Consider the following 27,354-nt stretch of genomic DNA (forward strand, 5'->3'; position numbering starts at 1 on the left):
TAACTCTTGGGAGAAAGATATAATGAATTGAAAATCACCTGGCCTGTGAAAGAGGTAGGACTCTTTGGGGCCGGCCCAGTGGCACAGTGGTTAAGTTAGTGTGCTCCGCTTTGGTGGCCAGAGGTTCGCTGGTTTGAATCCCAGGTGCAGACCTACACACTGCTCATCAAGCCATATTGTGGTTGTGTCCCACATACAAAATAGAGGAAGATTGGCACAGATGTTAGCTCAGGGCCAATCTTCCTCACCAAAAAAAAAAAAAAATAAGAAAGAGGTAGCACTCTTTTGGAGTATATAATTCACTTATTTATTCATTATTAAAACAAATATTTATTGAATGCCTACTATGTGCCAAAGCCAGCCCTGGTAGTTTAGTGGTTAAGATTCAGTGCTCTCACCGCCACGACCCAAGTTCATTTCCCCATTAAGGAACCACACCACTCATCTGTCGGTTGTCATACTATGGCTGCTGTGTGTTGCTGAGATGTTAAAAGCTATGCCACTGGTATTTCAAATACCAGCACAGTCAGCCGTGGTGGACAGGTTTCAGTGGAGCTTCCAGACTAAAACAGACTAGGAAGAAGGACCTGGCCAGCCACTTCAGAAAAAATTGGCCATGAGAACCCTATGAGTAGCAGCAAAGCATTGTCTGCTATAACACTGGAAGGTGAGAGGATGGCACAAAAAGACCAGGTATGGTTCCACTCTGCTGTACACAGGGTCACTAGGAGTCGGAATCGACTCGATGGCACTAACAACAACAAACTATGTGCCAGGTAATACAACAGAAAACAACACAAAGTCCTGCCTTCATGGAGCTTCCATAATGTGAAGGAGGCAAAAAATAAACAAGTATATCTGTGAGGCAGAAGAAAAATAAAGCAGGGAAAGGGGACAAAGTGGCTGGAGGTGAACTATTTTATATAGTGTGATATGATAAGCTTGTCACCTTATAGAGTGAGCTGATAAGGGACAGGCCTAAAGAATATAATAACATGAGCTATGAAGATACAGAGCATTCCAAGCTGAAGTCTAATAGCAAAGGCAAAGGCCCTGAGACAAGAGTGGCTTAACATGGTCAAAGAACAGCAAAGTGGCCAGTATAGCTAGAGCAGAGTGAGCAAGGGGAGTGAGAAGCTGGTGAGAGCTATATATGAGATTACGCAACCGGCAGCAAAATTTCCACCAATGGATATTACATTCCATTTGGTTGTATGCAAATTGGCTGCCTTTGGTCTAGTCTTATCAAGAAAAATAAACACCTCAAGTTAATGAGTGAAAAATCAAATGAGGTTAAAAGAAGCTGGGGGCTGGTCCCGTGGCTTAGCGGTTAAGTGCACGCGCTCCGCTGCTGGTGGCCTGCATTGGGCTCCCGGGCGCGCACCCACGCAACGCTTCCCTGGCCATGCTGAGGCCGCGTCCCACCTACAGCAACTAGAAGGATGTGCTATGACATACAACTATCTACTGGGGCTTTGGTGGATAAATAAATAAAATTATAAAAGAACCTGGGTAGTGAGATGAGAAACCCTGGTTCTAATCCCCATTCTGCCACTGCCTTACACTTTGACCTTGAGCAAGGATATGTTTGAGCAAGAGTAGAAGGAAGTAAAGGTGAAAGAGAAGGCACAGGACCATCATAGGGCTTTGAATGCCATGTTAAGGAATCTTGACCCTGTCCAAGGGTTTCAAACTCAGGTTCCTACAGAGGCCAGGCAGGTAATATACAAGAGTCAAATGCTCTGCGTATTATTGTTATGGGAACTGACAACTGGAGAAAACAACCCAACTACTTATTCCCATCAATGGCCCCAGGAAGGCAGACCCAGTGTTAACTTCCTCTTTTCTAAGAGAATTCATAAACTGGGGATTTTACATGAAATGTCCTAATTTTTAAATCTTAACAACTTATTAAATTTTTTGTTAAACCTAGAGGACTGAGCAATATCTACAAGCAAACCAAATATGACCCATGGTATGTCCAAACACAGCCTGGACAATGGGAGCCATGAAGAGTTTTACGTCCAATGTGACTCGGTCAGACTATTTTCAGGTATCTTTGCTTATCTGAGCTATTTATATTTGCTTCTATCTTCCTCACCTGTTTGACCCTGGCAGCTTGATTTTGGACATTATTCAGCTCTGTACCCCTGCCCGAAGCACAGCGCCAGGCCCACCTTAGGCATTACTATGGATTGAATTGTGCCCCCGCCCCCACCAAATCCACACGTTGAAACCCTAACCCCCAGCAGGATGGCATTTGGAGATGGGGCCTTTGGGAGGTAATTATCTTTAGCTGAAGTCATGAAAGTGGGGCCCTCATAATGGGATTCGTGCCCTTATATAAGAAGAGACGCCAGAGAGCTTACTTGCTAGCACACAGTAAGAAGGCAGCCGTCTGCAAGCCAGGAAGAGAGGTCTCACAGAACCCGACCATGCTGGCACTCTGATCTGGAACTTCCAGCCTCCAGAACTGTGACAAAATAAATTTCTGTTGTTTAAGCTACCCAGTCTATGGTATTTTTTTATGGCACTCCAAGCTAACTAAGACAGGCATCAATAATATTCACAGAAATAAACTTTTAAGAGCTTTTACAATTAGGAGGCCAGCCCGGTGGCGTAGTGGTTAAGTTCATGCACTCCACTTTGGTGGCCCGAGGTTTGCAGGTTCAGGTCCCAGGAGTGGACCTGTGCACCACTCATCAAGCCATGCTGTAGTGTCATCCCACATACGAAATAGAGGAAGACGGGCACAGGTGTTAGCTCAGGGCCAATCTTCTTCACACACATACAAAAAAAGTTTTTAAAATTAGGATTAAGAGTCTTAAATATATTGGTTCATAGCCTTCAACTCATGAATTTGCTTCTAGAAATTTAACCTAAGGAACTAATCAGGGATACAATGCAGTATTTTTTATGTAAGAGTTTTATCTCATCTTAATGCATAATAGTAAAAGAAAACCCTAAATTTCTGGCCATAGGAATTAAAGAACAAATTATATCACACACGAACATTCTGCAACTAATAAATACTATGTTTATGTCAATTATTTCTCAAAAAATTATGTTTAAGGAATATTTAATACTATGAAAATTATCATGAAATCTAAGTGGAAAAAGTAGGCTATACAACTATATATTTATATACTATAAACATAAGCATAAGTTAAAGACAGAATAAATATATAATAGTAATATATTATACAATATATATAATAAATAAATATATGCAAAAAATGAAAACTCACATGTTAACATTGGTTCTCTCTTGGTAGTGGGATTAGGATTTTGAAGAGTTTTTTCCCTCCTACTCTCTTTAAAAGGATTTTTTTTAAGTTACAAATGTAATACATCTTGGCTTTTAAACAAACAATTATTAAAGAAGTATATAAAGAGTCTTACAATTTTCTATTCCCCCTCCACCTCAGAGGTAACTGGATACTTGAGTTTGTGGCAAACTGCACGTCTTCCCAGACTTTTGTCTCTGTGTTATCACGTACACATCTATGAGATCATTCTATATGTATCATTGTGCAACTGGTTTTGTTGTTTTAACCTAACTTTAAATCCTGCACATCTTTTCATTTCACATAGAGCACGTCGAGATACCTCTTTCTGTTTCTTTGCTGCGTGATGTTCCACTGCGTGGACCAACCTGTTTATTATTTGTAACCAGTCTCCTTTGATAGGCATTTTGGTCGCTTCCAGTTTTTTGCTTTTACAACAACAGAACAACGAACAGGAGTAATACCAGCTTAGGGCAGAAAGCCCGAAAAACATTAAAAAACACAAACGGGGGAAATATAATTTCGGGTTACTTCTTTTTTACCTTTATACTTTCCTGTATTTTCCAAATTTTCTGCAATAATATGTGTCACATAATTTGCAAGGGGAAAACATAAACTGAAACCAAACGGTTTAAAAAGAAGAAAAGCAAACAGGAAGGAAAAAAAAAAAGGAAACCTGACGGTGTACTCTCAGCCCCCTCCCACGAAGGCGGGGTCGGGCGGAGGGAAGGGCGGGCCGCCACGGTCCGCACCAATCAGAGCCCGTTGATAGGTAGAGCCAGGGGAATTTGGAGACACTCCCCGCCCCGCAAACAGCATCCGCATTTAGCTTCCCTACCCAGCCTGGAAACTGATGTGGTCTTAGCCTGCGAGCCGCTGCGGGCTGCTATTGGCTGCCAGAGAACCCCGCCCATTTAGCTGCTCATTGGCCGCTGCGGCTTACGTATGAGGAGCCTGTTGCTGAGCAAAAAGAAGTAAGCGCTGCTGGTTTCCTTTGGGAGAGACTTTTGGACTGCAGATCTACTGGGCGCCCTTGGGTCAAAAAAGCAAGAAGACTAACCACCGTTTATTCAGTTCCTGGTAAATGCCAAGCTCCGTGCTCCAAACTTTTAAATATTAATGGTTATAACTACCTCCCTTGATCTGCCAGTCACTGAGCTAAATACATTAAAATAAGAACAACAGTAACAATATAAATAATAACAATTACAGCTTATTAAGCACTTACTCTGCATCAAACCTTGTTAAGGAATTTGTATGCATTAGCTCTCATCGTCACAACAGCCCTGTGGTCAAATTTATTGCCTAATTTTACACAGCAGGAAACTGAGGTTCAGAGAGGTGAATTGACTTGCCCAGGCTCACACAGCTAGACAGCGTTAGAACTGGGACCTTCAACTCAGTCTGATTCCAAGTCCAGCTTTTTGTGGGGGTGGGGAAGAGAACGGAAGTCTTTCGGGGGTAGGAAGAGGTGGGATAGGATGGTGGCAAGGGCCTTGGGGCGTTGCTCCAGGGACAGGCCTTAGGGTGATTTTCTGAGAAAGGGATGTATGGGGCCTCTAGGAGTAGAGGAGAGAGGGAAAGAAGGAGAGGAGAACACCAGAGCAAAGAGAGTTGTTCTTTCTGGAAATGTAAGGCTCCTCGGGCAACCTTTTAACGTGCAAGCGGCCCTGGACTGCGGGCCTGGACCCCAAGATCCTAGTCTCCACTCTGTGGCCAACTTTCTGGGGGACCTTGGGCAAATGCCTTCTCTCTGCCCTCAGGCTTCCTGCCTGTAAGATGAGGGTGTAAGCCAGAACAACGGGAAGTGCATTCAAGCTGGGAGGTCTTTTTGGGGTCTGGTCCCCTCCCCCTGGCAAGGGAATCCTCAGCAACCACACGATCTTTACTTAGCTGTTGCCTGGCCTCTTTTTTGGACCTTCAGGCGGTGACGTGGAACCTGACACTCCTATAAACTGAAAATGGTTTGGGGCAGCCTTCAATCCACCCTTTTTTCTAGTCCATTCTGAGCTGTAGCAGGGTCCTGCCTGCAGGGGGCGCTGAGGGCTCACTCAGCCGACAAAACCAAACGAATTCGCAGTGAATTATCCAAAAGCACCCAGCTCGTCAGTTTTCGTATTTTATTGATTAAGAGGAGAGAGCTTTTTGAAACCTGAAGGTTTCTGTCCTCAGAATACAGTCGATGAGACCGAATTATAGGCATTGCTCACACAAGTCTTCCCAGTGGCTCTGGCGGATTAGAGCTAATTTCTATTTCTTTGGTTTACGGAGGAGGAAACAGATTCTAACAGCTGAAAAAAAAAATTCACTTTGGGTCATATACCTAAAAACTAGCATCCTGGTTGCCTGACTCCTGGGCACTGCTCTTAGGAGATAGTTGGCTCTGTTTCCGAGAGTCTGTGGTTGTCCTGCCCCCTAACATACGACTCGAGGGGACAATTTCAGTTCTGGTTGTGTGGTTTGACAGCACACGACCTGTCAGCTCAGGGCCTGGAGGACCTCCCTCAGCATCTAGCACAATGCCTGCTTAATGAGTAGTAATTAAAAGAATGAATGTGTGACTGAGCCACGGAGAGTGAGTCTGCTTTAGCTTAATCAAACCAGTTGGAGTTGGGCTTCTTTCCTGAAAGCTCCCCCAAGGCAGAATTGTATTCTGAGATCGGAGAAGGTAGTGTGAGGAGAACAGTAAGAGCTCAGAAAATTACATCTGGGGGTGATAAAATCACAGCCCCAGGTATGGTTGGGGTACAAGGCTATAATAGTAAAGGGATCCCAGAATTTGGGATTAGAAAATTAATTCAGGAAGAACAAATACAGAACAGATAAGAATCCATTAGGGTTAAAATCTGAGAGGGTCTGAAGCTGAGGAAACCTCAAAAACATTTCAAATCCAATCTAGAGGTATCTTCAGGACTGGAATGTGATTGAGGAGTAAGAAAAGCTTTGGCCAATCAGCAGCCTCAACATAGCTGATGCAAGAGTTGAGAGAGTAAGGCAACAGGAGGTGGAGATCTTTGCTGAACCAAAAATACAAGGCGTGGGGGAGGGGAGGAATAAGCCCAGCCAGTGTCACCAGGCCATCTGGAAGCTTCACTGCTGGATTTCCAGAGCCCAGCATAGTGCCTGGTACACACTAGATGGTCAATAAATATTTACTGAATGAAAGATCTTTTCACTGGTTCCTTTTGCTCAGATTCCAGCTGCCCAGCCACCTTCAGATGATAACTTGGCTTTTAATGGAGGCTCCCCTCGAAAGAGGGATGCGCTGGCCCATCAATTATGCACCGCTTGACAATTACATTTCTCACTCCCAATTAATATATCGGAATTCTGCTTTACGCATCAGTTCCTTGTGCCAGCCTGCTTCTTATGTAGTCAGGTCCTTCTCTCATCAGTGCACTGGAGTTTCTGCTTTGGAGTCATTCCTGCCTGGGTTTGAATCCTTACTCAGTATATTACTAAGCTGTCTGACCTTGGCCAACACACCTCTTAAACCTGAGTTTCCTCATCTGTCAAATGGGGCATAATGCCTACCTCACAAGGTTATGGTGAGAGTTACATGAGGTAACAGATGTATTGTTGGAGCTCAGTAAATGATAGTATCTGTGTCTCTTCTCAGCTTTCTGTTCTTGGAGACTGGGTCACAAAAGCTCATCCAATTTAGAATATCAGTATGTCTTGCTTTTCCTTTTCGCAAAATCACTAACTTTGTAAGTGAGGCCTTGAGAGTGATTTCATTGCTTCCTTGAAGATTCTAAAGGATTATTCTACAGAAGAGAGTAACATATTCATTTATTCAAAAATGTTTACTGAGGCCTCACTACATAGTAGGGGGGAATACAGAAAAAGGCACAGTTCCTGCCTTAAAGGAGCTCTGACACAGCCTGCTGCAGTCAAAGGAAGATATGGTATGACCTTGACAGGAAGTTTTACCTTTCTGGGCTCAAGTCTCCTCACTGTGCAAGAGCAGTCAATAACATATTCCATTGCTAGTTGGAGAGAAGGTGTAAGACATGCAGAGGTGATAACAAGGCTGCATCAAATTTGAAGACCAGCGGTATAAAGAGGTAGAAACAATGTGTTAAGGAGTTGAGTGGGAGAGATTATTTTCAGCTGAGCTGAAGATGCAGCTCTCTGTAGGAAGTGGCATTTTGAAGCCTTCATTCAGGCCACAAACACGAATGAAGGCATTGAATGCTGGGTAGGATTTCAGTGGGCAGAGTTTTGCAGAGAGAACTACTGGAAGGAAGACTTGAAGGCCAAACAAGGAACATGGATGTGGCAGGTGATAAGACTGGAAAGGTTAGTTGAGGCAGATCTTGAATGTCAATCTAGGGGTTTTGCCTTTATTCTGTAGCTGATGCAATACCAGTAAAGATTTTTGATCTAAACATTGACATTACAGAGTAGATTTTTAAAATGAAATCTGAATCTGACATAGAGTGATTTACAGGAGAATTCAATTCAAAGGAGGAGTCAGTCACCAAGGGCATATTATTGGCAGGACATTATGCTAGGTGGCATATGGCAGAAAACTAAGATGTCAAGATATGGGCCCTGCCCTCGAGGAGCTTATAATCAAAAGAGACAGATAAGACATGTACATAGAAAATTACAATACAAGGTAGTGTGTGATAAGTGTTATAATAGAGCCCCAGCGCAACTGCCTTGGGAGCTCAGCAGAGGGTGAGATTAATTTCCTTCTCCCAAGAGGCTGGAGGCAGGAGATCAAGTCAGAGGGTCATCTTTGGAATTGTAAGCCTAAACTCAGAAAGTCTCAGAGGGAACATTGGAGGTCATCTAGTCCACCCTTGTTCCTGCCAGGATTCTCTATCCAGAGTAAACAATGACTTTAAAATTGAAAGGAAAAGTGGAGCTCTGAAGAAAAACTGTTAAGGAGGAAGGTGTGGGAGGAGGACAGGAGAAGATGGATTCAGCCTTGAGGTGCTGAAGTGCTGGCCAAAGCTACTCACTGCCAAATGGGAGAGCTGAAGGCCAGGAAATGGATGAGATCAGGGAGGGATCAGGGATGAGTATGTCTGGAGAGAGGAAGGATAAAAACGAAACTAGGGGAACACCCACCTTCCAGGAGGTGAGAGGAGAAAGAGGAGTCAGAGCAGGAGTGGCCAGAGAAAGAGGTGAGAAAAGACCCAGTAGAACGCCTTGTCTTAAAGTTTCTAGAAGGGGGTGGGGGGGTGGGGGGAAGGATGGAAGACAAGACCAGAGGCGGCAAGGGAGCAGAAGCAGGTAAACTGCAGCAATAGGGATTGAGGTTAGACATGAGGTTGCCAAGGACATTTCAATGAATGAAGGCCTTTCCTGAGACTCCACAAGTAAGGTGGACTCCCTGTGTCTGGTACATGTTAAGGTGGAGCCCTCCCGGAGGCCAGAGGAATAGGGCTATGCCTTCTGATCTCTAAAGATCTGGCGTTCAGCTCTACAATTAGCACCACCTTTCCTAACCCTAACCAGTCCCTCCAGGAACTGAAAAGCTGAAGAACGCACTTGGGAGGGATTTCACACCTGACTCTCCGGCCCAGCCCGGTGAAGTCCCGTTTCATCACGCAGCTCTAATGACTCTCCGGGTTGTCACTCTCGTCCGGTATTGCCAACAATCTGACTAAACCCTTTTGCAAAAGTTTGCAACATTCGCCGGGGCTGACTACAGCTCCCAGAGTTCCCAGGCGCTTCCCGGTGCCGATTGGCCCAGCTGTCGGCTCCAGAGGGAGGTGTGGCCCCCGCCTCCCCGGGAAACAGGCATCTGATTGGCTGCGGCGCGGGGCTTTTGTGTCCCCGCCCTCCCCCGGGGACCGCAGCGGGCTGAGCGGCGCTGTTGGTGTCAGAGCCCGGCGAGCGCTGGCAGTTCCGCGGCGGGGATGCTGAGGAGCGCTGGGTCCGCGAGCAGCCCCGGCCACTGCGGACTCCCCAGGCACTCCGGGCCGTGAAAACCCCTGTGCCGCGGCCAATCCCGGGCTCCCGAGGCCATTCACCGCTCCAGAGGCCGCAGGAAGGGAGAGTCCAGCGCAGCAGCGGCCGTTCCCGGATTCTGGGCTTTCAGAGCGTTCTGGAACCCTGAGAGACACCCCGGGCTCCAGAACCTCCCCAGCGGCCCCCAGCCTCGGCTTCCTGCGTGCGTCCGTCCCGAACCCCCTCGGGTGCACGGGTCGTCGGCGAGCCGCGGTGGGTCCTGGCGCACACCATGATCGTTGCGGACTCCGAGTGCCGCACGGAGCTTAAAGGCTACCTGCCGTTCGCCCGGGGCGGCGGCGGCGGCCCCGGGGCCGAAGAGGTAAGCAGCGGCCGAGCGACGCCACTCTTCCCTGGAGCCCCCAGCCGCGTCCGAGCTTCGGGCTGTCCGGAGCTGAGGGAAGGGGGAGTGGGGTGCGGAAGCCAGGAATGGGGTTGCATCAACTGGCAGCCTCGGCCCTCTCCGCCCCCTACCCCCCGGGGCTGTGGAGCCCTCCAAGGCTCCCTCGGACTCCTGGCCAATGAGAGGGGAGCCTTCTGAGGTTATCTGGGGTTTGGGCTCTCGTCGAGAGTGTCTTCAAGTCCAGGCAAATCCCAGCCGCAGCGGGCCGACCACTCCTCCTCCCCGCCCCCTTCCGCAGAGTCCCTTCCTCCGGGCGGGGGCTGGCGGGCCGAGGGACTGTTTCTCCGTAGGATACGTCCCCGCTCCAATCCCCCAGGGCGGGGAAGGTGGCGCCGGGAAGCGGCCAGCGAAGGTCGACCTCGTCCCCCGCCCTCACCTGCACCCCTGATTTGGACGGGGGGGCGCGGGGCTCCGTGGCTCCGGCGGGCTGCCGGGTCCACGGCGTGGGGAGGCGGCGGTCAAAGCTGAGTAAAGAGGGGAAAACCCTGGCCGCAGCTCGCGAAACCAAGCGCCGATTAGGCTGCGCCCTACTGAGTGATCTGAGATTCCAGAAGTTTGTTTCGCAGGGGCTCTCTTTGCAGTGAGGCTAGGAATAAGGCTGGGCCTGGTCTGACACGCCCCCCCCCAATCACCACTACCGTCCATAATGGACATTTTACTATTAAGCACCTACGAGATGCCAGGCTCCGGGTTCTGCCTTTTCTCTAAGTCCTCAAGACTAAACTAGCAAAATATGAGCTCTGCTATAGCCCCATTTTACAGGATGAGAAAATCGAGGCCCAGAAAGGGCTATGGAGAGGCTTCCTTCACTAACCCCATTGAGTAGCTCATTCTTTGGTCTGCATGTCTCTAGGATTTCCCAGTGTGCTTGGCACTGCAGGGAGTTTTGCTTGTTTCTTTAGTTTCCAGGCGTGAGCATGGTGCAAGTGTGTTACTGGGGTTGGGAGTCAGACAAGTGCTAGTCCTAAACTGTGACCCTGGGGAAATCGCTGCTCTTCTCTGAGCCGCGTGGTTTCTGGGGATCCTGCCTCCAGCGGTGGATGGTTTGTGTCCTGGGTTTTCTAACTTGTTTATCCTTCCCTACCATGGAATGAAACCTGCTCCTGCCACTTCTCAGCTGTGTAATTTTGACCGAGTCGCTTTACCCTCTGTTTCCTTCTTTGTGAAAAAATGGAAATAATATTATTTATTGAGATCACCTGGGCACTAGAGCTGCAGAGCTCCAGATTCGTGTCCCAGCCCTCCCACTCACTTGCTGTGTGACCTTGGCCAAGTGATTACTTCTCTGATCTGCAATTTCCTCCCGTGGAAACGTGATAGTATCTCTGAGGGATTGTTGGGAGAACTGACTGAGAATGCAAGCAAAGGCCTGAAGCGCAGTGCCTGGAACATTGTATCTGCGTCATACATGCTAGCTATCGATAGAATGTGGCATAGCACACATTTCCCTTTCCCCAGAGTGTCTCACGAGGGGGGGCCTGAGCCTGTCCCTCCTGCCTGAGGTGAGAGTTGGTCCATCCCTCTCTGGGACAGTGCCTGGGAAGGGGTCTGGGGAGAAGAGAGTGCCCCAGGTGGTCTGGGCAGCTCGGAAAGAGCAGCTTTTAGATGGAAGCCACGTGTCAGCAGCAGGAAAAGCTGGTGATGTCTGAACTCTCTACATATTCTTGCTCTCAAGAAAAGAGGACTGACCGCGGGAAGATGTCTGCTTTAAGCAGAATCCTTAGATGACCACAGGGTGCTGAACTTACAGAGCCTGACGTCCAAGGCCCAAGGGAACACCCAAATGTTCAGTCCCTCAACTCCCATCACTTACCACACGCCCTTTCAAGGGGTCAAGGCCTCGGATGCTTCACTCTAGTACTGGTAGTATGTTTTCAGACCCCTGTTAGGTCTAGAATCACCTCCTCGAACATCACTTCCTTGAGGAAGCCTTTCCTCCCCTCACCATTTAAGTCCCCTCTGCATACCCCCTCCCGTCCCCTTTCTCCATTGTAGGAGCTTTTATCCCACTTATAGTGCAACAGTTGTGTAATCAGGCGTTTCTTGCCTGTCTCCCTTGCTAGACCAGGAACACTCTGTAGGTCACATCCCTAGCACTGTTCTTAGCACCTAATAATGACTCGTAATCATTTGCTCCTTGTTGGCTTAGCTGACCCGTGTGAACTGTGCAGGCTTTGAAGTCAGATCTGAGCTGTGCCGTCTGGAACAGGACTCAGAAAGAGCCTCAGTGAGCTGTCTCTGAAAGAGTAATAAGACCTATTTCCCTCCAGGTGGTTGTGAGAAACCGGCCAGATCAAATGCATAAAGCACTTAGCCTAGTGCCCAACCCACGGTGGGCATACGAGTTTATGGCACCACTCAACTCTCTTACCCGCAAGGCCGGAGGTCAGAGGCTGCTTGGGCTATGTCTGCCTCTCAGGTGTAAACCCAGGCAAGTGTCTGAGTTCAGCAGACCACAGCTGCCCATGGGTGGGAGGGGCGAGTCTCTGCCCCTCCCCAGCTGGCAGAGTGACTTCACAGGTGTCTGTAGCTGCATCCTGGGAGTTGCAGGCTCTGGATAGGATACCAAGAATAAAGGCTGGGGCTACTCCGAGAGGCTGATGTGGGTGGTGGACAGAACCCTTGGAAGCCAGACAGAGCTGAGTTCAAATCTCAGATTGGCCGCTTGTCAGCGCTTAAACTTTGGAGCCTTAATCTTTCCTTGTGTGCAAAATAGAGACCCCACCCTCACCCCAAAACAGATGAAGATTAGACAGAACCTGTGGGCAAGTGCCTAACTTAATATAAAAATAAACATTTAGTGAGCGCTTAAATGAGGAGCTCTGAGGTAGTTATCCTCTTTTTGCAACTTGCATGAAGCCCTCCCTGTGGAGTGGCTCCCCAGAGGGCTGTGTCACATCAGTGTTCCTGCTGCTCCGGGTGATCCCCTCAGTTGGAACTAGAGCAACAGCCACCACTGGTCTTCCCTCTGCCCCATATTAGCTATGTTACCTTGGGTAGGTCACCTGCCCCGTCTGGTTTCCCTTCCTTCATCTGTAAGCTGGGGTTGGAGATCTTGCCTTTATCAGCTGTGCTGAACCTACACTGTTCAATATTGTAGCCTTTAGCCACATATGGCTATTTCAAGTTAGAGAAATTAAATTTTTTAAATTAAAAATTCAGTTTTTTAGTTGCCCAGGTCACATTTCAAATGCTTAGCCACCATGGCTAGACGCTTCTGTCCATTATGGTAGAAAGTTCTATTTGGACTGTGCTGTGCTAGACACTGGGGTAACAACAGGGAACTAGATCCAGTGTGCATCCTCAAGGTAAGAAACAACACAGTGTGACAGGTGCTGGGATTGGGGGCAATGGATCCCTGGGGATGTGGGCAGGGAGAAGCTTCTCACTCCTGGTGAACCAGGTGCAAAGCCTTGGGGCTGTTGGGACCTTGAGAAGTTTAGAGAATGGAAATAGTTTCTGCGCTTGCAGAAACCTGGTTTGTATCCCAACTGTGCTACCTCCTTCCTGGCTGAGTGACCAGAAGTGACTTGACCTCTCTGAGCCTTGATCTCATCTGTAAAATGGGAGCCCTAGTAGTAGTAGTTCCTACCCTAAAGTACGTGGGAGGGGCCAGCCCGGTGGCCTAGCGGTTAAGTTCGCGCGTTCTGCTTCGGCAGCCTGGGGTTCACCGGTTCGGATCCAGGGCGCGGACCTACTCACTGCTCATCAAGCCATGCTGAGGCAGCGCCCCACATAGAAGAGCTGCAGCTCTACAACTATGATACACAACTGTGTGCGGGGGCTTTGGGGAGAAAAAAGAAAAAGGAAGATTGGCAACAGATGTTAGCACAGGGCCAATCTTCCTCAAAAAAAAAAAAAACATGGGAAATAAATGCTTAGTCAGTGGTAATCAGTGCTGTTACCTACCTTTATTATTTTTGACTTACTACCCCAGGGAGTAGGGGAGGGCTGATTTGGAGGTGTCATCTGTTGACAGTGGGACCCTGCCCTGTCTGCTTCTCCTGAAGTTCTGTGTGTCAAGGTCAGGGAAGCATTCAGGATATTGGAGCTCTGGGCTGGAATCTACTTGTTCTTGCCTTCAGGGCATTGCACCTTCTGTTCCCTCTGGCTGGAATGCTGGTCCCCTAGATCTTTACAGGCCCTGCTGCCTTCTCATCAACTCATTTAGATATTTGATATTTAGATATCAACTCAAAGGTTGCCTCCTTGCTTTCCCTGTCTATTCAGACTAAAATATTGCACACACGCCCACTCCATCAGACATTCTGATTGCTCTATTTTGTTTACTTTATATAACCTATGATTTGAAATCCTGTTCATCGTTTGTTTGTCTTTCTCCATGAGATCGGAAATTCTGTGAAGACTGAGACTTTGTCTTTTCCCTTCTGTACTCTGGCTGCCTGCAATAGACTCATCAAAAATGTTTGTCGAATGAACAGATTAATTCTGGTTCCACCTGGAAAGCACTTAGCACAGTGGCCTGATACTTGAGAAAGTGATCAATAAATGGTGCAAAACAATGGCCCTCCACCCTGGCTGTAAATTATGCTGGGCCCCACCCAGTTAAATTAGAATTGTTGGAGGTGGGACTTGGGCATTGGTATTTTTTTAAAAGCTTCCCAAAGGGATTCTAATGCACTGCTTGGGTTGAGAGGCTTTGTTTGAAATAACAATGAGGTTAATGATAGCTGACTTTTATTAAGTGCTTACTGTGATGGAGGTACTGAGGTAAGGGCTGCAGGGCATGATCTCATTAAATCCTCAAGACTACCAAGGGAAAGTAGGTACTATTATCCCCATTATTTGGTGAGGAAACTGAGGCTCTCATAGCTAGCAGATAATAGGTGGTGGAGTTGTCAGTTGATTTGAGCCCAGGCAGTTTGTATCAAGAGCCCCTATCTTTTAACTCTACTCTATTCTTATTCTTATTCTTATTCTTATTCTTATTCTTGTTATTCTCATCATCGTTATTAGGGCTGAAAATTTGTTGGATCCAGACCTATCACTTAAAGACCCACATGTATCAGTTCCTTCCCTTGACAGCTCCGGGGGCAGATTTTAGAGTGAGAAGGGATTCCCAAGGCTGTTTCCTGTACCTCCTCAGCACCCCAGTCCTATCCCCCAACCCCAGTTCCTCCCTGCCCTTCCCCACCCCACCTAGCTGTGTTTTTTTTAATCTGTCCTCAGGTCACCTGGGGGGGCAGGGAGGCCCAGTTTGTGGAGTCAGCAATCCTTATCTCCCAGACAGAGCTGTTAGGCTCTTTTTGGTGAGGGAGCAGGGAAACTGAAACGGGAGTGCATGGGGACTGTGGAGGTTTCTATGCTGGACTTGGACCAGCCTGACCTGGTAGCTCCCAGAAGTATGGGCTGAAATGAGCCTGAGCAGTCAGCCAACTACTCTCTTTGTCCAAGATTAAGGCCTAGACAGTCTAGGTTACTTTCTCAGGGTCACACTGTAAGTTAGTGGCAGAATTGATACTCATTGACTTCTGGGTCCCATTGTTCTTTCCTTGTGGTCTTTCAGAGCCCCAGAGGTCTGCCTCCCTTAGGGGGCTTTTGGCCATCTGAGAAGGAAGGTTCAATTATAATCTTTAGTCCCTGGACACCTGGGGATTGGTACTGAGTCTGGATTTTAATGAGAAGGGGAGAGTTAGGGGGACACTGTCTCTGTCCAGTGAGGGCATGGCTCTGGTTTGGGTAAACTGTTTCCAAGGCCAGTCCTGAGAGCCCCCCTCCCAGTTATCAAAACAAATGAATAAATAAAACATCCTCCCAGAACCCCCTCTCTAGGACTAGGAGCAGATTTGGTGAGTGTGTGACTCTGGTGGTTTCCAAAAAAGCTTCAATACATGAACATCAGAAGAGGCACTACTGTCAGCATTGTACACTCTGCCCTGATTCCCTCCACGCCTCTCTGCTTTCTCTGTTTTCTTCATTCACAGACTAGTATGAATGACCTGGCCCTGCTCTCCACAGCAGGTGAGCTGCTAGTAGGGAGACCTAAGTCAGACAATTAGAAGGCAGTGTTTTCAGGAGCAAAAGCACTGGTAATTGTGGGGTCACAGATGAGGGTCAGAAGAAGGTTCCCAGACCCTGGAAGACTATAAGAGTTAGGTTTGCAACAGGAGTGACCAGTGGGAGGGCGATGGGCCTAAGCCGCTAATTTATCTGGAAGGCTATGGGAGGTAGAAGCAGGGTTTTAAGCCAGTTGATCAGATTTGCTCTTGAGAAAGTTTACTCTGGCTACAGAAATTTTGCCCTCTTTAGGAACCGCCAGGGTCATGTACTCACTAAATCTGCTCCTAGTCCTAGAGGTGGGGTTCAAGGAGAGTGTTTTATTTATTCATTTGTTTTGTTAATTTAGTAGAGGATGGATAGGAGAGGGCAGGGAGACAATTGGTGAGGTTGTGGGTGGTAGTCCAGATGAGAGATGGTGGTAGTCTGTGAGGTGGTGATGGTTGTATGTTTCCCTTCACGGGGCCCCTCCCACCCAATATTGGGGCTCCTGGGTCCCTGCTCAGTTCCTGAAGAACTCAGTCTGTGGGGTGAGCCCTCTTCCTTGCTTATCCTTTCTCCACCCACCAAACAGGTGTCTATCTCCCACCTGACTCCTCCATGCAGGGTGCACCAGAAAGGTGGTTTTAAAAGCTCAGTGTGGCCTCTCAGGAAGGAGGAGAAAACTGGAAAGATAACTATCCTCACAGTCCTCCCTTTTACCTTCAACTAACAGTGATGTATTTCCTTCTAGGAGCAGAGGGAGAGCCGGGCTCGGCGAGGCCCCCGAGGGCCCAGTGCCTTCATCCCAGTGGAGGAGGTAAGCTTGGAAGGGGTTAGGAATTGTTGGTCCCTGGGAAGAAAAGACATGGGGCATTGGGTGGGCGGGGGTCTTTTCCCCTCTTGAAATAACAGCTTCGAAACTACCCCTTCAGATTCCTGACTCATTTAATCCACAAAACAGCTCTGCAAAGCAGGAGTATTAACCCCATTTTGCTGGGAAGAAACAGGCTCAAAGAGATAAAGTGATAATAACACAGCTAGGTGATGAACAAACTTTTGATTCCCAGAACAAGGCCTGTTTTTCCTAAAGAAGACAGAACTATCTATGTGTATCTTCTCTTCCTTGACTGTGCATGTATTAAAGTTTTTTTTCAACTTCAAGTAATATATGTTCTTTTTTTTTTTTTTTTGTGAGGGAGATCAGCCCTGAGCTAACATCCATGCTAATCCTCCTCTTTTTTTTTTTTTGCTGAGGAAGACCGGCTCTGAGCTAACATCTATTGCCAATCTTCTTCTTTTCTTGTTTTTTTTTTTTTTTTCCCCAAAGCCCCAGTAGATAGTTGTATGTCATAGTTGCACATCCTTCTAGTTGCTGTATGTGGGACATGGCCTCAGCATGGCCAGAGAAGCGGTACATTGGTACGCGCCCCGGATCCAAACCCAGGCTGTCAGCAGTGGAGCGTGCGCAGTTAACCGCTAAGCCACGGGGCCGGTCCAGTAATATATGTTCTTTATTAAAAAAATTTCCAATGTTTCAGAAAGCTCTAGTCTCTTGTAATCCCACCCCCCACAGAGATAATCACCATTAGTTAACTATTTGCTTCTGTTTTCCAGACTTTTTTAATACAGAACCAAGGTCATAGTTTACAACATCTTTTTCTTTTTGGTTGTTGTTATGTTTTGTTGTTTTTTCACTTAATACAGCAGAGACATCTTTTATCTATTGAGTCAGAGCATTCATTCAGTTATTTAGCAGATATCTATTGAATGATTAGTCTGTGTTGGGCACTGTCCTAGGTGCTGAGGATGCAGCAGCGAACAGGACAGACAGAAATCCTGGCCACCATGGAGCTGACAATCTAGCTTGGTATTGAAGGGGGCGGGGATACTTTCAAAACACGTTCACAGAAAAATTTAAAAATAACAGTTTCTTTCTTTCTCTTTGGCCTTCAATGAACAAAGACAAATGTTTTGTTTCCTTGTCCTCTTTGCTCTCCTAAACGTGGAGGCCAAGTAGTTAATGAGCTGTTAACAAACGTCTAAACCCCCCTAGTTCCCTCCACCCTTTGTAAATGCAAAGCAAACAACCACCCGCTGGTTATTTATGTCTGTAGCCCAGAATTTGAAGCTCAAGTATTGTTCTTGTATTTTATTTTATCACTTATAAATAACCACTCCTCTTTTATAAGAAAGGAAAGAAAGAGGCTTTGGGGTTAATCTGGATTTGAATCCTGGTTCTGGCATTTACTAGATCTGTAACCTTGAGCAAAGAATGAAACCTCTCTGGGCCTCGATTTCCTCAGCTGTCAGTGGGGAAAGATAAGTATTCACCTTACAGGTGAACTGGGAAGATTCAGTGAGATAATGCAGGGAAAACTCCAAGCTCAGACCTGGCACGGAGATAGCCTTCAGGAAGTGTGAACTATTTTGCACCCACCTCCCATGGCTGTATGGATTTGCACTGTTAGACTAGAAGCTTCAGGAAGGCAGGAGAAACTATACTTAAATATACCACCTATACTATATACTAATATACTCTATTTGTTGTTTTTTTTTTTTTCGAGGAAGATCAGCCCTGAGCTAACATCTATTGCCAATCCTCCTCCTTTTTTTCCCCAAAACCCCAGCAGATAGTTGTATGTCATAGTTGCACATCCTTCTAGTTGCTGTATGTGGGACGCGGCCTCAGCATGGCCGGACAAGCGGTGCATCGGTGTGCACCCCGGATCCAAACCTGGGCTGCCAGTAGTGGAGCGCGCGCACTTAACCGCTAAGCCATGGGGCCAGCCCCGATATGCTCTATTTGTTTAATCACTTAATGAAATATCTTTTCCTCCCCTATTGTCTTTTTTTGGACATGGCAGTTGTTTTCAGTTTCTTGCTATTATAATCCCACTGCAATGACTATGTTGGTCTCTTTGGTGGGGAGGGCAGGAGGGGGACCCATCCTCTCCTGGCCTTTGCTTGGCAGGTCCTTCGGGAGGGAGCTGGGAGCCTGGAGCAGCACCTGCGGCTGGAGGCGCTGATGTCCTCGGGGCGGGTGGACAACCTGGCCGTGGTGATGGGCCTGCACCCCGACTACCTTAGCAGCTTTTGGCGCCTGCACTACTTGCTGCTGCACACAGATGGGCCCCTAGCCAGCTCCTGGCGCCACTACATTGCCATCATGGTGAGCCTGTCTGAGCCTGACTCTTGTAGGGGTGGCCACGTGGGGGGATTCTGTCCTCACATCTCTGTGCTGGAGGCGTCCTGAACTGATTCCATAGACGAGCAGGAGAGGCAGCATAGAGCAGAGGAAAGCCCTGGCTTTATCTGACCATCCCTAGAATTTTAGATTTTGAAGAGAGGCCTCTTTAGTGCCTGCTTTACAGGTTGGGAAACTGAGGCCCAAAAAGTCAGGTGACCTGCCAAGGTAGGACAAAAAACCAGTGGCAGAGCTATGGTTAGAACCAAAGTTTTCTGCCTCTCAGGCAACAATGAGTTCTGTGATGCTTCCCTCCATGGGGCACCACCCTGAGCAGGGCACAGAAAGAAGAGGGTGACCTAGGCTCTGTCCGTCACCTCCACAGGCTGCCGCCCGCCACCAGTGTTCCTACCTGGTGGGCTCCCACATGGCTGAGTTTCTGCAGACTGGCGGTGACCCCGAGTGGCTGCTTGGCCTCCACCGTGCTCCTGAGAAGCTGCGCAAGCTCAGTGAGATCAACAAGTTGCTGGCACATCGGCCGTGGCTCATCACCAAGGAGCACATCCAGGTGCAGTGGGCAGAGAGGCAGGTCATCGAGGGAGCACAGGGGCCAGGCTGGGGCATGGCGGGCAGTGCAGGGGCAGGCACTGAGCAAGTCTGGCCTTCTTTCCTCTCCAGGCCTTGCTGAAGACGGGCGAGCACAGCTGGTCCCTGGCGGAGCTCATCCAGGCACTGGTCCTGCTCACCCACTGCCACTCGCTGGCCTCCTTTGTGTTTGGCTGTGGCATCCTCCCTGAGGGGGACCCGGAGGGCAGCCCTGCCCCCCAGGCACCTTCGCCCCCCAGTGGGCAGAGCAGCCCCCCCAGCGGGGATCCATTGAACAACTCTGGGGTAAGTCACAGGCCTGGGTCTTGGTGGGAGAGGAAACTGACATGGCCTCTGGTCCTTGATTAGAAGCCACTGTTTCCCTATTTCATACTGAGAGGGCTTGGAAAAGTTATTTGACTTTGAAGCTTGGTTTCCTCATCCGTGAAATGAGGATAAAGACCCCTACTTCGTAGTGGGGTGTGATGATTAAATGAAATAACCATGTGACTGGCCTCTCAGCACATAGCCCCATAAGCTTAAAGTGTCCTGGTTTTTAGCACCTTTAAAAATACAAAGTTTGGGGGCTGGCTCCGTGGCCTAGCGCTTAAGTTCAGCGTGCTTGCTTTCAGCAGCCCGGGTTTGGTTCCTGGTCGTGGACCTACACCACTCAGTGGACATGCCATGGTGGCAACCCACATACAAAATAGAGGAAGATGGGCACAGATGTTAGCTCAGGGCAAATCTTCCTCAACCAAAAAGAGGAAGATTGGCAATAGATGTTAGCTCAGGGCGAATCTTCCTCAGCAAAAAATAAAAATTAAAAAAAACCCCACAAAGTTTGCCTCTTATTCTATAAGGTGGCCTTGTTTGTTTTAATAAAAAATATAGGGGCCAGCCCCGTGGCGTAGCGGTTAAGTGTGCATGCTCCCCTACGGCGGCCTGAGGGTTCGCAGGTTCAGATCCCTGCTGCGCACCGACGCACCGCTTGTCAAGCCATGCTGTGGCAGCGTCCCATATAAAGTGGAGGAAGATGGGCATGGATGTTAGCTCAGGGCCAATCTTCCTCAGCAAAAAGGGGAGAATTGGCTACAGATGTTAGCTCAGGGCTGATCTTCCTCACAAAAAAATATATAGATATAGATATAGATATAGATACTTTAAAAATCCCTTACCTGTGAGGAAAGTGGATGCTCAGGAAAGACATGTCTATTCTGTAGCTTCTTAAACTTCACTTTGGGGAGCACAGACCGTAGGAGCTGCCCAGCTCAGTGGCTGGCTCAGAGGAGACACTAGGCCTTTATGATCATTCAGGAAGGCCTGGCATGTGGGAAAGATGTGCAGAGTTTCCTGGGGCCGAGGGAGAAGGAGTAGGTGGTCACCACTGGGTCCCTCCTCCAGGGCTTTGAGGCCGCCCGCGACGTGGAAGCTCTGATGGAACGCATGAGGCAGCTGCAGGAGAGCCTCTTGCGGGATGAGGGAGCATCCCAGGAGGAGATGGAGAGCCGCTTTGAGCTGGAGAAGTCGGAGAGTCTGCTGGTGACCCCCTCAGGTACTGGATCACAGACATCCAGGTTCCAGGGGCTGCCCCTTCTCACGCCATCTCTGCTGGCAAGTAGGCACCTCTACTTACTGCACCTCTTGTGTTTTGGAGGCAGCCACGTCTCAACCACCCCTTCCAAGAGGTTCTAAGCATGGGCTTTGGGGTCAGACCTGGGTTTGAATCCTGGCCTGTTAACCTTTCTGGCAGTGTGACCACTGATAAGTCACTTCCTGTTCAGGGCCTCAGTCTCCTCCCACGTGAAAGATTGGTGTGTAGGGTAAATGAGACAACAGAAGCAAAGCTCTTAGCACAGAGTCTGGCCCGGGATAAGCAGCTCCATGAATTACATAAATTACTGTTATGATTGCTGTTATTATCACTGGGGGCCTTATCCCTGGGTCCATGGGTCTGATTCACCTTCTCCCCCAGGCCTGGCTCCAGCTGAAGTCCTGGTTTCACTCACTGTCACGAGGGGCTTTCTCTGGCCCTCTGCTCTGCATTCCCCAGCCCCCTATTGATGATTAATCAGGAGTGGAGGCCTCTGTGCTCCATGCATTGGCCTCACTGTGATCTCTTCCTGACGTCCTCAGCTGACATCCTGGAGCCCTCTCCACACCCAGACATGCTGTGCTTTGTGGAAGACCCCACTTTCGGATATGAGGACTTCACCCGGCGAGGGGCTGAGGCACCGCCCACCTTCCGCGCCCAGGTAGGCTCTCCCCGCTAGTCTTGGCTTTGCTCCGGATTTACAAACAAGCAGGGGGTGGGTGGTTTGAGTGGTTAGACAGTTGAGCACCTTCTCTCCCTCAAGATTCCGTGAGGCAGGTGGGGGACCCTGGATCATGAAGGGACCCATCTGTGCCCTAAGCTCAAGGGACCCTGATCATAGGGGAGAAGGTCATCACCAAAGTGCATCCTCGGCTCCCCAGATCAAGCAGCGGGGATAGATGCGGGGGGGGGGGCGCATTATGGAGAGCCAGGTTGTGCTCCAGAGGAGGGGGTCTCCCTGGCCAGCCTTGGGCCCCAAAGATTCTACTCACTGACCCCTTCCTGCATTTCTCAGGATTATACCTGGGAGGACCATGGCTATTCGCTGATCCAGCGGCTCTACCCCGAGGGCGGGCAGCTGCTGGATGAGAAGTTCCAGGCAGCCTATAGCCTCACCTACAACACCATTGCGATGCACAGCGGAGTAGACACCTCCATGCTCCGCAGGGCCATCTGGAATTACATCCACTGCGTCTTTGGCATCAGGTGAGCACATGTTTCCTCATCCAGGGCGTGTGTGCCCTGTAAGTCCTCAATCTGAGCTAAAGTTGTTTCTTTTTTCTCTTTGTTTTTTCTTTCCCTTTCTTCCTGCCTGTACTGTTTTTCAAAGCAAATTTATTTCTTTGCTGATTATAGAAGATAATAGACGTGCTGACTGTTTGAACCTTGTAAGTGAAACTCTTTAATTCCACTCCCTAAAGATAACTATGGAGATATATAACTATATATATAGTTGTGTTTGTATTTCCATTCCAAGTAGCACTTCTCCTCTCATAATAAATAAGGACAACATAAACGCCCATCAGTAGGGGGCTATAAATAATGATGTATCCATTTAGTGAAATACTATGCAGCTATTAAAAATTATAATAATGATCTCTTTATATTGCCATGGAAAAATGTTCAAAATGTATTGAGAAAATTTGAGAAATACGAGAAAGCTGGTTACAACCAGAATCTTCTTTTTGTTTTGTTTTTTTTTACTAAAAGTGGATGCATGCATGGAAAATGTGTGGAAGTCTATACACTAAAATGTTACTTAATAATGGTTGTCTCTGTGTAATATGGGATGAATTACATTTTCATCTTATTACCTAAGTATTTTCTGATTTTTTTTTTTGAGTAGGTTTTTCTTTTTAAGTGATGGGATCATACTCAATATATTCTGCAACTTGCTTCATTCACCTGATAATCTCTTGTGAACCACCTTCCTTGTCAGTGTGAATAGACCTTTTATGCTTTTTAACCATGGCATGGTGTTCTGTTATGGATGAAGCATAATTATTCAACTATTTCACTATGGATGGATATTTAGGTAGTTTGCAGTTTTTCAAAATATATATAATTTTACCAAAAAATTTTATTGCCCACTTATTTCACTTATTTTTCTCATTTAATCAAATGTTAGCATATTTTAATGAACACATGATTTTTCTTCTTTATTCCAAGCATAAAAAAGAAGTCCCCAAATTTTTAAAAAGGTACTTGTTCCTTGTAGAAAATGTGTCTTTCTGTGTATTCCTAGCAGTAAATCATATTTCACTTAGTGGGTTGAGCTGTACTTAACTAGCCATCCTCTTGCTGGTCATTGGCAGGTTTCCAACCCAGGGGAGGCCAAGGATGGACAGGCATTTTAGAGTGTAGCACAGGCTAGTTCCTGCCCAGCTCTTAGGTCCAGGCCATCCACTCTCTGACATGGTCCTTGCTCCTATACCTTTGTCTACCAAATCTGTCCGCCAGTTTTCAACCAATCTTCACCTTCCACACTGATCTGTGATGACTCACTGGCTCACTGGACTGGGGAATGACAAAGTGACTTCTAGACTTGTCACTGGCTTGCTCTTTGACTCTGAACAAGTTAATTGCCTTCTCCAGGCCTTAGTTTGCTCATCCGTAAAATGAATGCCAGCTCCTTCTTACCCTTCCCCTTTTCCTTCTCCAGGGTAAATATTTGCACTGACCTTCTGCCACATCTTCCATGGCCTTTACTATTAAGTAGTGAAAATGACCTTGAAGCCAGGCAGAGCTGGATTTGAATCCCATTCCCAGCTGTGTGACCTAGGGCAAGTGACTTCACTTCTCTGATTCTCAGTTTCATCTATAAAATGAGCCTGATTAATACAATTCCATATAATAGTTTTGTATACCATAGTATAATAGTTTTGAGGATTCCATGAGTACATGTTCAAATGACACAGAGTTGGTACTTAACACATGCTCATTCTCTGTGCATTCCTTGGAATGGTTCCCTGTGAGTCTGGTGGCCTGTGATATATGACATCAGCTGTTTTTTCTAAGAGGAACCAAGCTTCTAGTTGCCTCCTACCTTCTGCCTTTTCTTGCCACTCTCTGTTCCTCCTTCTATAGGGTGGGGGTAGGGGAGAGGAGCTACTTTTGGGAGCAGAGGTTGAGTGATGCTGTTGGGGCCTTTCCATCCAGATATGATGACTATGACTATGGAGAGGTGAACCAGCTCCTGGAGCGGAACCTCAAGGTCTATATCAAGACAGTGGCCTGCTACCCAGAGAAGACCACCCGAAGAATGTACAACCTCTTCTGGAGGCACTTCCGCCACTCAGAGAAGGTACAGCCCATGGGGGATGAGCAGAGTGGAAGTAGACCAGCCCGGCCTGTGGAGGGTGCTAGGGGTCAGGACCCAATGAGGTACCCTAGACTGTGTCTGTCCCTCCAGGTGGGACACCTGGGCGTATTGTTCTGGGTTCAAGTCCTACTCCACTGTGTGATTTCAGACTCCGTTTACTCACCTGTAAAATGGGAATGTGCTTCACGGGGTCCTCAGTGGCAGCCAGGAGGACCTGGGTTCAAATCATAATGCTGTCACTCAGTAGCAATGTGACCTTGGGCAAGTCACTTTAGCTCTCTGAGCTTTTTATCTTTACAGTGGGAATAAATACTGCCTGCATTTCAAGGTTGCTGGGAAGATGAAATGAGAAAATGAATGTTAATCTCTGATCCCAAAGAGGTGCTCAGTGGTAGCTCTTGTTTTTAGCTTCGGGGGATAAAGAGATTAATCATGATAGGGATGAATGTGCTTGAAATTCTTCAGCGGTCGTTGTACCAAACTGCTCAGACGCTTAGGAAACGTCAGGGCATCTCTATAGGAAAGGGAAGGATGAGGGGAGTGGTCAAGGGTAATGATAGTGTGGGGAGGGATGGGGATCACGAGAAGTGACATCAGTTACTCACAAGGTCTCCTCTGTGCCCCAGGTCCACGTGAACTTGCTGCTCCTGGAGGCCCGCATGCAAGCCGCCCTGCTCTACGCCCTCCGTGCCATCACTCGCTACATGACCTGACTCCTGCGCAGGACCTGGGTCCAGAGCAGCTGACCCTGGGGGCATCCTCCTCCCTGCAAGGACTTCTCTGTCTGGAAACAGACCCAATCCCTTTCTGTTCCACGCCCACCCACCCCACTCTGGGGGTTGGGTTCTGTGTGACGTGCAGCCCCTGAGCCACACCCACTTTTTCTCACTGGAATGGACAGGATCATTGCACTGACTCTGGGATCTCAGCTCTGCCCCAGAAGCTGGAAGAGGACTAGCAGATCCCCAGGGGCCATGCCCTTCTTCCTGCCCCTGACCTCAGAGACAGAGGGCACAGGAAGGCAAAACGGGCTGAGCTCGGACTTGTGTGCCAGCAGGCTGGGCCCCAGGCACCACAAGCACTGTGGCCTTCCTGGACTGGGAAGTCCCTGGCTGGCCCCCAAGGGAGAGGTGCACACACCTCCAGGGACTGACACTCCAAGCAGCTTTGCCTTTCCTCCCCCTCCCTCATTCCCAGATTTCGTTACCTCCCACCTGCCATTCATCTATCAATGTGAAAGTCAGGGTCACAGCTGGTCTGTGCATCCGTCTCCCCAAAAGCCTGTTCTTTCAGGCAGCCTGAGGCCCGTTGTTCCTTGGTTGCCCCAATCCTAGTTCAGTTCCGTTGACCTCCTTTGCCCTCTCACCCTTTTCTCCCCTGCCTGGTGGTGTGATGCCCCAGGAGAGAGACCAAGTGCATCAAAAAAGCAAATTCTCTCTAGAGAGTTTGAGTCTTTGTTGGGCACTTTGCCTTCTGAAGAGGAGGGAGTATTATATTATCCATTCTCTGTATTTTGGTTCTTTATGGGTAAGGTTCTTCGGGGCCTCACCCCGGGAGCCACAGTCAATGCCTGAGAAGGGGAGGACAGAGAGAAATCTGTTCTCCCCAGAGCTGCACGTGCCCTGCAGAGGCTGGCACCCCTCTCTCCTATCTACTGTGGCTCTGCCGCAGATGTTTGCCAAAAAGTTGAGCTTTTCTAGGTGGCACGTGGCCTAGAGGGAGAGGCAGGAGACCCCAGGGTTCTTCTTTGGGCCCTGCCACTGGCCAAGCGACCAGGCTATGTTGCCAAACCTCTTTGACCTCCGTTTCCACAGTTGCACACTGAGGGTGGGACTACATACCTATGACGTCTGAGTCTTCGCTCTGGGATTCCCAGGCCAACCTGCCAGCAGCAAACTGCGAATTTTGCAGGTTATCGGAGGCCTCTGGGAACCCTCACTGTTGTAGTCAGTCTGTCCTGGTGACCTTCCAAGGACTCCTCCCTCCCATCCCAGTTTCTCTCCCCTTTTCTCAATTTTAGGTGGATTGCTTGGAGGCAGAAGCAGCCAAGGACTGATCCCAGGCACTTTCTGTAGCAAACAAGCTGTGAATTATGACTTCCCTTGCCCTTCTGGCAGAATGTGCCTCCTCTCTGACCCATTTGGAGGTGACTAAAGAAAGGCAAGGGCTAGGATGCTGCTGCTTCTGCCCCTGCTCTCCGGAGTGGGGCAGAAAGGAGCCCAGTCAGTGCACCACATTTCACACCCGTGCAGGCATGGGAAAGCGACTGGCACCCACTTCAGGCTTCAAAGCCCTCCCTGCAATGAAGCTGGGCAGGAGGGACGAGGCCCCAGCATTAAGGGTTTGGATTCTAGAGGGGACATGATGACTCTGTAAATGTCCCTTGGGGTGGGGTGGGAGGGATATCCAGTGTTAAGTGCAGAAATCTTGGCTTTGCTACCGGTTCCATATGATAAGAAATAAAAGTTCACTGAGGTTTTGTTTTGTACTTGTTCATGGGCTGTTTTTCCATTTCCTAGGGGTCATGGTTCACCTCTTAGCATAAGCAGGGAGCTATGATTGCATCATGGACCTGACCTGCTAGCCCCTCCCCTGCTGGGCACTTGTGCCCAGTGACTGCAGGGTTGGGAGTGGTTGGCATTGAAAGTCGACTTCTGTCCCTTGGGTGTCCAGCCCTGCCAACCCATCTGTGGCTGGCCTGGCATCGTGGAATAATAATGGCTGTGTTATTTTTCTCACTAACCCTGGCCCTGGGCTGGGGTCTTGGAGGCCATTTCTCTGAATCTGCAGCAATCCTGCAGGAGTATCAAGACTCAGAGGTAAAATGACATTGCTGAGGCCACATAGGTGGTCAGTAGTGAAGCCAGGATTCCAACCCAGGTCTGTTTGACCCTGAGACCTTGGCTTTTCACCTTGCTGTTTTTCCCACTACCGGGCTCCCCCTGTGGCAGAGGGAGACTGAGAATCTCTGCGGGGAGCACTTGTGTCCCCTGCCCCACCACAGTGTACTTTCCT

General features: G+C 48.4%; 1 protein-coding gene across 3 annotated transcripts; it reads left to right on the top strand.

Annotated features, from left to right (window-relative positions):
* The first annotated feature begins 9,140 nt into the window (after positions 1-9,140).
* On the top strand, positions 9,141-26,827 carry SESN2 (sestrin 2). 3 transcript variants are annotated; one of them, XM_058553403.1, is made up of 10 exons: positions 9,141-9,576; positions 16,409-16,474; positions 18,629-18,826; positions 19,227-19,409; positions 19,520-19,732; positions 20,828-20,978; positions 21,560-21,678; positions 22,033-22,223; positions 24,177-24,321; positions 24,966-26,827. In XM_058553403.1, the coding sequence occupies exons 1-10, from the start codon at positions 9,487-9,489 to the stop codon at positions 25,050-25,052; spliced, it is 1,443 nt and encodes a 480-aa protein (XP_058409386.1). In that variant the 5' UTR covers positions 9,141-9,486; the 3' UTR covers positions 25,053-26,827. The 3 variants fall into 3 exon arrangements, with proteins under 3 accessions (XP_058409386.1, XP_058409388.1, XP_058409389.1); XM_058553406.1 differs by lacking the exon at positions 9,141-9,576 and adding an exon at positions 17,455-17,524 and having other exon boundaries at positions 16,412-16,474; XM_058553405.1 differs by lacking the exon at positions 18,629-18,826.
* The last annotated feature ends 527 nt before the right edge of the window (positions 26,828-27,354 follow it).

The sequence above is a fragment of the Diceros bicornis genome, chromosome 13 (assembly GCF_020826845.1).
Source record: "Diceros bicornis minor isolate mBicDic1 chromosome 13, mDicBic1.mat.cur, whole genome shotgun sequence".
NCBI lineage: Eukaryota > Metazoa > Chordata > Mammalia > Perissodactyla > Rhinocerotidae > Diceros > Diceros bicornis.